The sequence below is a fragment of the Boleophthalmus pectinirostris genome, unplaced genomic scaffold (assembly GCF_026225935.1).
Source record: "Boleophthalmus pectinirostris isolate CB_2022bp ecotype Guang Dong unplaced genomic scaffold, ASM2622593v1 HiC_scaffold_9, whole genome shotgun sequence".
In the NCBI taxonomy this organism is placed as follows: domain Eukaryota; kingdom Metazoa; phylum Chordata; class Actinopteri; order Gobiiformes; family Gobiidae; genus Boleophthalmus; species Boleophthalmus pectinirostris.
Window position 1 is genome coordinate 30,229,472 of NW_026571541.1, and position 12,929 is coordinate 30,242,400.

Genomic DNA, 12,929 nt, shown 5'->3' on the forward strand with positions numbered 1-12,929 from the left:
TACCACTGAGGACACATTTGATTATGTGGACGAAGAGGCAAGATTAAACCCAGACGCTCAAACGGTTGGTTTCTCCAGCCAAGTGAGGCTACATCCAAGACTCGTCCAGGTAAGAACTGTGCTTAAAAATGGTTCAGATGTTTGAATGAATTTCATTTGCTGAGATTTCAGAAAAACTATAATAATAGCTTAAGTACTAACTCAATTTGTTCATGTGTTCATTTTGAACAGGGACTAGAGCCTTTGGATCTCCCAGACTATTTTGGAGGAGCTGTGTTTGAGGCCCTTACTCCACAGCCCACCCTGTTGGACTACAGTTCTCCAAAGAGAAAACGCAGTCTCTCTGACGACGAGGGTCCTGAGCCCAAACGGAAGTCCCCCGCTCCTGTGCCCATGGACCCTAATCCTTTGTCAGCATCCACCAGTCCTGTGTCTGACCCTCATGTTTCAGTATTTGAGACTCCTGATTTCACATTTCAGGCCTTTGAGTTCATGTGTGAGGCCTCTGACACTCTTTTGGAGAACCCCAGATCTTTGTATCAGCACCTTTCTCCCCAGTCCAGTCTGACTGAAGACAAGGGTCCTGAGTCAAAGCGTCCGGACCCGTCTCCTGTGCCTGCAGACCCCACTCCCATGTCTGCGGCCCCTATCTCTGCGGGTCCCTCTACAGTCCCCAGTTGTTTCACCCCTTGCTCCTGTGGGTGGTGCTAATGTGGGTGGAGCTCCTGGCTCCAAGCGCCCTCCCCCTGCCTCCAACGACGGCCCTACTCCTGTCACAGGGCTGCCACAGCCTTCTCGCTGTTTAAACAACAGCAGTGGGAGAAGGTAAAATCTGAGCTCCACAAGGGGAACTCAATGGTGCTGAACGCCGTGCTGCAAAAAAGAGTAAGTCTGAAACAAGTCTTTTCTATGTTCTTCATATAAACATACTGATATAAAATTATTTCTTACTCGGGCAAGAAGTATTTCGTACAGTATTATTAAAGTCTCTCTCTTGTTTTCTCTGCAGTGGGAGCGTTTGCCTGAAAAGAAAAAAGCCCAATATAATGTTCAGGCTGCAAAAAAAGAAAGGATCTTCCTCCAGAGTATGTCCTCTTCTGAAACTCAGACTCACCAGCCTCAGAGGTCCCCCAGACTCCCTGCTCCTGTCACTGGGGCCGCCACAGCCTTCTCGCTATTTAAACAACAGCAGTGGGAGAAGCTAAAGAGTGAGCTCCACAAGAGGAACTTGGGCGAGAAGTATTTCGTACAATATTATTAAAGTCTCTCTCGTTTTCTCTGCAGTGGGAGCGTCTGCCGGAGGAGGAAAAAGAGAAACAAAACAGCCACTTCACAAGAGGATGAACTAAGACAGAAGAGAGAGCAGCAGTGGACCTCAGTCTGCTGTTCATCAAATGTTTGTATTGTATTGTAGTTTATTATAATAAATCATACAAGCTCTATTATTGATCTACTGTTTTTACTGATTCAAACTACACAGGACAGAACTACGCTTTGGCTTAAGATTAATAATAATAATACATTAGTTTTATACAACATTTTCCCAGATGCTCAGAGTTGTTTTATAATTTGCCCTAGGGCAGACAGATGGAGGTGAGGCTGGAAATCTGTGCCACCACCAACACTCACAAACACGCTGCTCTTTTACTACGCAATGTGGGTGAAGCATTTTGGCCAAGGACACAACAACAGTTTTTGCCACTGCTGTAGCACTTCGAAATCACAGCATTTTCTTCATAACACTGTCACGTTTTAACAACTTTCATTTTAAATAACGTTAAGGTTAAATCTGTCCCCATCTCCAGATCTTGACCTAGGCTTGGTCAGGAGCTCTACTTTAGCTGGGGATTAAACAACTTAAAATATCTCTCTATTTTTGTATTATTATTTTTGCTTGTGTATTACATTTGAAACATAAGAAGTAAATAACAAAAAGAAAACAATGTAATGAAATGTGCTCATGTAAAGTCTGAGCAGAACAGTTGTGCTGCACTGGAGCTGTCCATGGTGCTAGTGAATCCTCCACGTGGTCACTTTTATTTACAATCTATTGGAATGTGCATAATTCAGAATTACTGCCATAAAATATTATTACCAGTGCAGAAGAAGTAGAAAGTCAAATGCCATGTATAGCATTGTTAAGACTACAGCAATAAATATATATATAAATAAATAATTTAATAAATACTACATACATTATACGTTCTTTATGGTCAGTCACAATCATATGACCTGGACAATAATTCAGACTATTTGTTTATGTTTATAGAGCTTATAAATGTATGTTTATAGTTTATGTTTATACATTTTATAGTTTATGTTTAAGTTTATGTCTATAGAGCTTATAAGTTTACATTTATAGTTTATGTTATGTTTAGTTGATGTTTATGTTATGTTTATAGTTTATGTTTAAGTTTTTGTTCATAGAGCTTTTAAGTTTATGTTTATGGAGCTTATAAAGTTAATGTTTAAAGTTTATGTTATGTTTATAGTTTATGTTTATATAGTTTATAATTTAGTTTTATGTTTAGAGCTTATAAGTTTATAGAGTGTTTATAGAGCTTTTAAGTATATATCTTTTCAAAACAAAAAAGTCAAATGAAAGAAGAACAGCTTATCTTCCATTGTATCGGAATAGGTTTTTTTTTTTTTTTTTTTTTTTTAAGTTTGGGTTAAATATATAAATGTGAACAGATTGTGGCAGTAATAATGATACACTGATTTAAAACAAAAAACAAAACAAAAAAAAAAAAAAAAAACTTCTAATGTGACTTTCCCCTCACTTCCGGTGTACGTCCGGGATTGACGCTGCCTTGGCACGGCTCAGCTCGGCGCCTCGGTCCCGTGCAGGCGCTCGATTGGGGCCATGGCGGGCGGGCTGCTGCTGATCCCACCGATAACATGGATACGTCCCGGAGATTAACGTCAAATCTGGCAACGCACGACCCCGACAACGTCTTTGCCGCCGTACACCGAGGAAATGATTAAATCTTTGCTCGCTGCTCCTGATGGAAACGCAAATCTAATCCGTGCGTGAGAGATTACCCCGCGGTCTCGTGCACAAGTCGCTGTTCTGCGCGTCTTGTGATTTAACCCACTTGACTTTTCACCCGGGGGGAAAAAAAACGTGCTTCCTCCATAGGCTGATGCAGAAGCACGAGGAGAGAGCGTGAGGTAACTCCCATTCACAACTTTCACCACAAGCTCCACGTTTGACCCGAGTTATTTAGGCTACTGTGTGAAAGTGAATCGTAAAAGTATCCTCGAACTGAAGTCTGCTTATTTTTCTGCATGGAGGGACATATATGCAAATTAATGGTTAAACTTTTATGCTTATTGCTTTGCTCAGGATGTTCCACAGTCTAAACTTATTTTTCTCCATGCTATAATTGATTCGTAAGAGTAAGAATGCCCGTTTTTCCAAGGTGTTTTTGAGCATTATAAAAAAAATTCCAGTTTATGCCATACTTTGGAACATTACAGCACTGTGAAATCTAATAAGTAGACCGTAGGAAACCGATTGCCTTGAAAAATCTGGGACTGGGAATCTAAAGTTGATCTTACAAGTAATTCCTCGGTGTAGTGTGCAGTAAATTCCTCTTTCACTCAACTAGACTCAGGAAGTTAAGAGTCAAGGAAGGCAACTGGTGGACCCAAAAAATGAAGGAAAAGGATTTACTGACAAAAAAATAGTCTTAGGGGGAAAGTGGGTTCCAGGGATGGGTCCAGGCCGGCAGCAGACGGGAGGTAGGTGGTGGCTCGGACTCACCAGAGGTTGACGGAATCTGAGGCAAACGTGAAGAGGCTGGCTTCACCTGAAGGTACTGAAGAAATGACCAAAGAAAACCTGTAAGAATATAAAAATCTTGAACAGTCACAAAACTAGAGAAAGCCTGAGTATTGGTTCACCACTTAATGACGGAATGATCTGGCACTGGAGAGAAGGTCAGCAGGTCTTTTATGGCAGGAGATGGTTGAGTGATGAGGATCAGGAGTGGAGCTCAACAGGTGAGTGTAATTGGGATCCGCCCAGGAAGCTCCAAACAAGGTAAGGAGAGAAGGGGAGACGGAGCAGGGATAGGAGGGGTAGGAGGAGCAGGATGAAACCCTCACATTAAAGGTTGTATAGAGGATTTTTTAAGGAAAGAGAAATACAGCGACAGTCCTTTTTCAAATGTGCATGCGAAATAGAAATAATTTAGCGACCGATGCATCAGTTTTTAGACACTTTGTCTGCTTCAGTCACGCAATTGCTGGAAGGAATCTCCAAGAATCACCTCAGTTTGGTTTTGCTCCTTTTCCCCTTCTCTTCTTCTTTCAGCGACCTCAAAAATTGACTTTCTTTTGCGGCAAACTGGTCGTGGACTCTCGTCCGCCATCACAACAAACTTTGTGCGAATTGCAAGGAAGCTATAGTTTTAAAAAGCCTCTAAGAATCGCTGCAAAAAACACATAATTCCCTCACGCTGGCGAGTCAGTTACTCTAGAAAAGTAGGGAGTTTGATTGACAACCTAACAGCCAATAGAAAATGAGGCAGCCTCGTTATCTATTGGCTGATATTTATCTGGCCTCACTACGTCCACAGCTGATAGATTTTCATTCTTTTTTTTTTTTTTTTTTTTGGTCATCATAATTACAAGGCTGCTGCGTCTCTGTAATGGTATTTTAAACTTTCATTGACAATTTGAAATTAAAAAAAAATCCTCCATACAACCTTTTAAGTGTATTTTAGTTTTCATTCATAGACAAACTTTTGTCTAGTTGACAAACTGATTTTTCTCCTTTGCCATTCATGGAACTGTGAAGCTGTGCCAACTAATCAGTCAGTTCTTCAAATCTGAAATATGTAGTAACCTTTACTTTAAGAGTAAGTTCATCGTACTTGGTAAAACCATGGAAACCGATTGCCTTGAAGTGAGCAAATAAACAGGTTCTATTCTACAATAATGCCATTTAGATCTGCATCAGGTACACAAGGACTTGAATATTTATTAGTCTTTGAAAAAAAAACGTAGCAAAACTCTAGTTCAGGTTAAGTTCAAAACACTTTGTAACATGTTTAACAATAAAATAATACAGCTCAGTTATTCCATGTCAACTCAACCAACGCCCCCGCACTTAGGTCTCAAAAAATGCTGGAAGAAACAAAACAGGAGTACAAGTGTAATCAAGCACAGACTGAATGAACAGAGGGAGGAAATAGGGACATTTCTGGGTTGATCAGAGAATGAGTGGCGGCTATAAGAAAAACACAGAGGTAGCAACAGAAGGACCGGAACAGAGTGAGAAATGGAGCTGGACTCTTGGCAGTAATACGTCACTGCTGAAGTTACTTGTCTCATTCAAGTTGATCTTAGTCTAACTGACAAGTAATGTGCCTTTTTGCCCAGAAAGTCACTGTTACTTTACCACAATCATTAAGATCTACAAATTCGTAGCTGTGAGTAAAGTAAACGAGCTGAATGCAAGTTAACCCTAGTTTTAGATTTTACAGTGTAGCCTGTTCCCCTTGTTTGCAGGTACGCACACGAATTATTAATAATGTCATTGTGCAGGAGAGAAAGAAGAAGACAGAAAGGAACACTAGCAACAACAGATTAGATGTTCTCATTTTGATTTCATGTTCTTTGCTGCCATCTAGTGCAGAGAAATGAACGCTGTTTCTCCCATGGAATTAAATGTGAATATACTGCAGAATATTGTGATCTACTGAGACACAATTATGATCTAACTCGCATAGCTGTACAGAGACATGAGCTCTGCATGAAGGCAATGCTTGGGCAGTATTTCATCAAGAAACACATGCTTGGTGCACATTATGAAGCACAACTTTTTAAAATAGTTTTATTGACCTTAAACCAGGGATCTCCAACCTGTAGCTCGGGAGTTTTCAGCAGCTCTCCACCCACTTCCAAGTATGAATTATATGTACAGTATTGTCATTAATAACTAAAATTTGTCATTTTGATTCCTAACTTGTGCTCTAATAAATGGATAATGGTTTATGTTTAATCGGCATCTAACTGTACACTGTCTAAAGTTTGCCTTAGCTTTTCTACTTTCTCAATAAACCTTTTTCACAATGGCCGGAAGTGCCGCGATGTAGGGTAAACGTAACTCCCGGTTAATGCTTTTCTATGGCAAAATACCTGTGGAAATGTCTTGCGTATTTTCCACCAGCTTCATAAATCTGCCCCATCAACAAATCTTCAAGCAACAAGGTCAACAAAGGATAAACATGAAGAATGTATCCACAACTATCAAGGTAAGAAAGACAAAAACGTAAAGAAGAACAACGACGAGCATTAATGAACTAAAACTAATGTTATGGTCATGAATAAAACATAAGTAACTTGTTAACTCACACTGATTCTAGAATTAAAATAAAAAATCAATTTCATGATGTAGATATTAGTATAGACAGATTTGTGCAGTTTAAATGCTCGACATATCTACATCATGAAATCGATTTTTAATTTTAATTCTTAAATCAGTCTGAGTTAACAAGTTACCTATTAATGTATTACTTATTACTTATGTTTTATTCATGACTATAGCGTTAGTTTTGTTCAGTAGTTCACTAACGCTCGTCGTTCACCTTTACATTTTTGTCTTTCTTACCTTGATAGTTGTGGATAAATTCTTCATGGACAGAATACGTCCTTTGTGAAGCTGCTGGAAAATATGCGAGACATTTCCACAGATATTTTGCAATAGAAAAGCATTAACCAGGAGTTACGTTTACCCTACATCAGACATGTCAAATTCAGGCCCAGGGTCCAAATTTGGCTTGCGATATAATTATGTACATATACAAATATGTATCAGAGCTGGCCCGTCGGCTACAGATAGACTATAGAGACATTATTTATTTAAAATGTTGCTACTATTTATATTTTGCTTGTTCTGGATTCAATGTTTAAGCAAAACTATTATGAAACATTTAATTTAATATGTAATGTTAAATCCATTCTTATCTCAAAAGAAAAGAAAACATGCATTGTGTTGTTGAAATTATTCAATAAATATTTCGTTTGGCCCACGACTTAGTCCCAGGTTTTAATTTTGACCCTCAGTGAATTTGAGTTTGACACCCCTGCCCCTACATCGTGGCACTTCCAGCCGTGGTGTAAAAGATTTATTTCTTGCGACCGCTTAAATGAGTAGTTCTCTGTTATTTTCCTTTTATAAAGAGAGCTCACCAGAGGAAAAAGGTCAGAGAACCCTGCCTGAAACAAAACTTAATACTGTAATATATTACCTATAGAAACAACAAGAAAGTAGGTTCAAGGGTTCAAGGACTCTTTATTATCCACAAGGGGAACTTTGGTTTGTAGCGATGTCCTGTACATAACTTACAGACCACACACACAATAATAAAAAGCATAATAAATTGCAGCCTAATTGAGATGTGTAAAATAATAATAATATATGTACAACAACATTTACAATATAGACAAACACTCAATGACCCAAATACACAAGCTGCTCCACTGTTTGTTGACATAAGGGCTTCTCACAGAGTCTGTTCAAGCTCTGAGACACTTTCTGTTTACACTAAGAACAGTTTACTGCTGTCGTCAACATTAGGGAGGTTAAAGGTGCATTGTGTAACTTTTCTGGTGGAGGGAGTGGCAAATGTTTTTCTCCATGGAGATGTTATTGCTTTGTCAGTATGTTTTTAAACCTTTCTATCTTTACGGAGACCACACCAGACCAAGTTACAGGTCAGATTGGTGGAGAGGCAACCCCTCTCACAGTCACAATGCCTATTTTTCTACTTACTTTTGAGCTATAAATCCACCTGTAGCCAAGAAGTGTAAGGTAGAACTGTGTAGCTGTAGAACATTCCTGATAGAGCAAAGACATAGTGCACCTTTAAACCAGAAAAACCTTATAGGCTGATTTCAAAAGTATAATTTATGTGTATTCTTTTTAATTATTGAGCAATATGGAATACAATAGGAATACAATATCCTCCTGAGACCCGGGCCATTCATTTGTGTCTTTTATAGTGGACACTGAGTTTACCAGTCGATCTTTTAAATGTTTTGAGGGGGACTAGATTCCTCTGTCTAAATAGGGCTGGAGGATTATAGGGTACAATGTCCAGTTTGTCCATGTCCAGTTTGTGGCTGCACTATAGAAAAAAATAATAGAAAAGAAATTAGAAGTTGAGTTTAAAAACTGTAGAAGGTGGTCAGAGTTGTTTTGTTAGGTTGTTAACTTCACATGGATTTAACACCAAAATGTCCCCGGTGTCCATTACAGACAAAACTCATAAAATTAAAATTAACAAAAGGTTAATCCAAATAGAAAATCACAAAAAATATTTATATTGCAATACACTTTTTTTCTTCGGGTCACAGGAGGATATAAACAGTATTTGCAACATAATGGGGAAATTTCAGGTTACAACTATTGTGAGAAGAAACATCACAATTTTACAATCATTTACAGTTATTGTGACCTCTACCAAACAAATGTGAAATCTTTAATTCTCTTTCATAGTCATTGTCTAATCGATCACCATTCCTCTAGTGTGTGGTCAGCGTTTTGAAATTAAACCTTCTGAATCATGAAGTAGCATAATCAAATAGATAGAAAAACACTTTACATTTTAGTTTACTTTTTGATATAAAAACTGATTCTGAATTCTTTCTTTTGCTTTTAAATCCATGTTGAATCCCCAAATAATCATGACATGCCTGATTGCGCCTTACTCCACAGTCCTGGGCATAGAGTCGTAGAACCTTCCGTCCACAAAGTCTCTAATGAGTCCTTTCAGGCTTGAAGCTTGAAGTGAGACTTGACTTATAATGAACAAATAGTTTCTTAAGAGTGTATCATTATTACATCCTCTCCACAGGACGCCGAACAACCCTCTGTGGTACATTGCGCTTGAGCCATGGGTTGTAACAGGTAACAACGAGGGGTGGGACGAGACATGATTTCCACAAAACGAGACGAGATACGAGACTGGGCCCACGAGAACGAGCCAAGACATTCCTAATATACAAATTTCCCCATTCAGTTTCCAATTTTGGCCTCACAATTTTTTTTATTTGAGTTCATATTTTTGTTTCCTTTCTAGTACCACTTTTTGTAACTTTAAAATATGGAACTAACGAACACCCAATCCAAATGTAAACACTTGGGGTAAAAATCTCACGAGAAAATTTTTCTCATGTGTCTGCGATTTTCTCTCGCGAAATCTTGTGGCATAAGATCTTGTACCATGCCCAGTAACAACATAAATGAAAAAAATTGTGTTATGTGTCCTTTAAGGCCCTCAAATATACATCCCAGAACTAGTCACGCTCGGACGATGCACTATGGAAGTATTATAACCAATGAAAACCGGAGTTTGTGGAACGGGGTAGAAACTGGACTGATATGATGTGGAAGGATTGCCGGTCTGAGTGGTGTACGTCAACGGCACCGTGTTGTGGCTGGCGTATAATGAATTCCCCGGTGTGTACATGCTGTGCGGATGGCTGGAACTCCTCATGGAAGACTGGTGCGCTAAGTTCGCTTGGTACTGCAACACCGCGGTATCTGGCAAACCTGGGTTATAAACTATCGGAGCGTTGATTGGCGATCTGTGCGTGGAAGTCCGAGTCGAGGCAGAATTCGGAGGTGCAGAAAGGCTGGACACCGTCGAAAGCGGATCATACCTCATCATCGGAACGTGATTTGGCTGTTGCTTGTAGCGTAGCAAGTTCACGGGATGGTAAATGTCAAACGAACCCTTTTCCGATGGGAATTTCCGGCACAGGAACAACATGGCCGACGCAAACAAGACCGCCCCGGTGACCCAGCCGATGTAGAGCGCCTCTCCGAGTTCTCTCCTTTGGGCGTCGATCAGCAAAGGGTTGTAAAAGTCGCGGATGATGACGTGACCTGTCCAAGATACAGGGATGAAGACGCAAACGCTAGCTGCAAGTTGCATGGCGCCGGCTGTCATCAAAATTAACGTTTTGACTCGCTCGTTGGCCTGGAAGCAAGTGATGCATCTCAATCCGGCGCAGGCGACAAGAAGGCCCAATCCTGACAACGCAAGGGAGCAACACATAAGTCCCCTGGCAGCTTGGAGTTCCGGTGGTAAGAACAGTAACGAATCGTAGACTTTACATTGCATCCTGATGTTGGCTTGACGGTAGCAGTTCATCCAAAGACCTTCCCAGCGAGTTTCCATGACGATTATATTCTCGCCAATGAAAGCCGTCACCTTCCACATGGGCATGCCGGTGGTGGCCGCTGCGCCGATGAGTCCCAGGAGGCCCACAGCCACAGCGGCGATCTCGGTGACGCCTTGGATCATGATGACAGAAAATATGGACGAAAATGGAATCGAAAAAGTTAGTTGTCCATGTTGAAGAGATGAGGTGATGTGAGGTGGAGAGAGTGCAGGAGGAACTGGGTTGAGAAGTGGGAACGTTGGTTGTTTTGGGTAAAACAAAGCTCCTGGTTGGTTGAGGAGATAGGGGTGAAGATGACCTCTGTTTGTTTACTGTTTATACTCACTCTGGTATGGAGTGGTATAGAGTGGAATCGTACTCAAAACATATTTAGTAGGTCTCACGATAATTACGTTTATGATTTATGATAATTACTTTTAGTTTTTTTTATTTTATGAAAGCTGGAATTACACCTTTTGGGGCTCAATATTTAATTGTGTGTCCAATATGGAACCTACCTGGACGACTGAGAGATTACATAGATATAAGACTAGGGCTGGGTATCATTCAGAAGTTGCCGATACGATACATACCTCAATACATAGGCCACGATACGATACATACCTCAATGTAGTTTTGGTTCGATACAATATATTTCAAATTGAATCAATACAGTTCAGTAAAAAAGTAAAGGCTAAATCGTGGCTGTGATTCTAAAAGTCTTTGTTAAATCATGTCTTAAGCAAAGTTAAAATAAAATATACCCATTTTAATAATCAAAACAGTGAAAATATCAAATTTGTCGCATAAACGAGTTTCCTTCCTCTAAAAGAGCAACAAAACTGTAGCACTGTAACAAAAATATTTAGTAAACTATACCAAAAAATACCGATATCGATACTGTATCATCGCACTAAACGATACGATATATCGATATTTCAGTGTTTCTGCACACCCCTAAGTAAGACCACATGCTAATATACAGAAAGTATAATTATTTAATGTTGAAAACCACATTCTATTGTCTAAATAGTGTTTTTTTCTTTTCTTCGTGGTATCTGAATCAGAATTGAGTATGGAGTCTATCCCTTAGTATTGAAATTTTAGTATCGTGACAATACTATGTCCTTTTACAGATTACATGGGCAGAATCAGAGTGAATCTTGCTTTGTATTTTTCATTTTGAACTCTGTATTATTTCATTTTCTCTATTATGTGTTAAAATATGAGCTTGTTAGTCTTTACAAAGATTGCACACCTACTATACATTCTCACAAATAACATCTTAATGGAAAATGGATTCATAAATTGTTACAAAGATGTTTTCAGTTTAGAAATCCTCCACAAGGAAAACAAACAGTGCACACAAAACTGCAATTTCAATATATTTATTTTTCTCAGTTTATCAAAAAAGCAATTTAATATACAGTGCATTTCACACAGTCTTGCAGTACTCCTCTTGTCCACAGGAGGGCAGGCAGGGGCTTAGTGGTGTCATGTGTTTTGTCTATGGCTTATAATAAAATGAAAAGCTGATTTTTTTTTCACAATACATGTTCGTGCTGTTCAGAAATACACCCAGTCTTATTTAATTTAAGCAACAAATCCACGGACACAAAAGTACTTTATAAAAATCACAATGACAAGAAACAAAAGTACAAAAGAACAATGATACAGATAATTATGGAGATTGAAATGCATATTAGGCTTTTGCAAATCCTTAATCCTTAATAAATGAAATGTCAAAGAGTAAATATATTAATTTAAATATTGTATGAAAGTGAATTTAGTACAATTAACATGCCTCTTTAGGTTCTTTAGTTCAGTGAATACAATATTTTTAAAGTGCACTCTGTAACGTTTTGGTTTTGGGCCCATGGATTTATGACTGCTCTGTCTGGATTGTTCCACAGTATGACATTAAACAGCTCTACCTTACATTTATTAAATTACAGGTGGTTTTATCGCTCAAAAATACCTAGAAAAACAGGCATTCTGACTGTGAGCGGGTTGCCTCTCCACAGATCTGACCTGTAACTTGGTCTGTTTTGGTCTCCATGAAGTTAGAAAAGTTTAATGGCATACTGTGAAACATTCCAGACAAAGCAATAACAGCTCCATGGAGAAAAGCGTTTGATGGACCCTCCCCCAGAAAAGTTACACAATACACCTTTATGTAGGCCTATTATTTTTATTTAAGCTTTGTATTTATCCCTTTGTATGGCATTAATCGCATCCATCTTTCATTTAATCTATTATATGTGTTTTATTAACAAATACTACTTGATTTAATGTAATTTTGTAGCTCCTTGGAGAGTAGAAAGTTTCAGATTTTCCCCCTAAAAACTTACATATTACATATATTTTCTTTAAAAATGTACTCTTTTGAGCTTTAGACCATATTACAAGGTTGTTATCTCACGGAAAACATACTTGGAGTTGTATGTTATTAGGTTCTACAGACCAAGAGTTTGTTTTCATACATGACAGTTTCGACTGCTCACTAGTGGTCTTCCTCAGAGTGATCACGTGATGTCTGGACATCATGAAACTGTCAGGTATGAAAACAAACTCTTAGTCCGTAAAAAGAACCTAATAACAAAAAAATATCGGAAGACCAAATGAATCTCAGTGGACTATACTTGGAGTTGTGCTTTGTTTCATTCGCACATGCATTGAGGAATCCTTTATTATTATTAGTCTGTCTACATCCAAAGCTCAAAATGCTCTGTTCCAACCTGTGATAT

At 38.8% G+C, this 12,929-nt stretch overlaps 1 protein-coding gene across 1 annotated transcript; it reads right to left on the reverse strand.

Annotated features, from left to right (window-relative positions):
• Positions 1-7,804: 7,804 nt before the first annotated feature.
• LOC110175057 (claudin-8-like) lies at positions 7,805-10,398 on the reverse strand. Its single transcript, XM_020941179.2, has one exon. It carries the CDS (start codon positions 10,323-10,325, stop codon positions 9,294-9,296), a length of 1,032 nt encoding a protein of 343 aa, XP_020796838.1. The 5' UTR covers positions 10,326-10,398; the 3' UTR covers positions 7,805-9,293.
• Positions 10,399-12,929: the final 2,531 nt, after the last annotated feature.

Coding starts and splice junctions, on each gene's coding strand:
- LOC110175057 (XM_020941179.2), bottom strand. CDS start 10,325: ATGATCCAAGGCGTCACCGAGATCGCCGCTGTGGCTGTGGGCCTCCTG.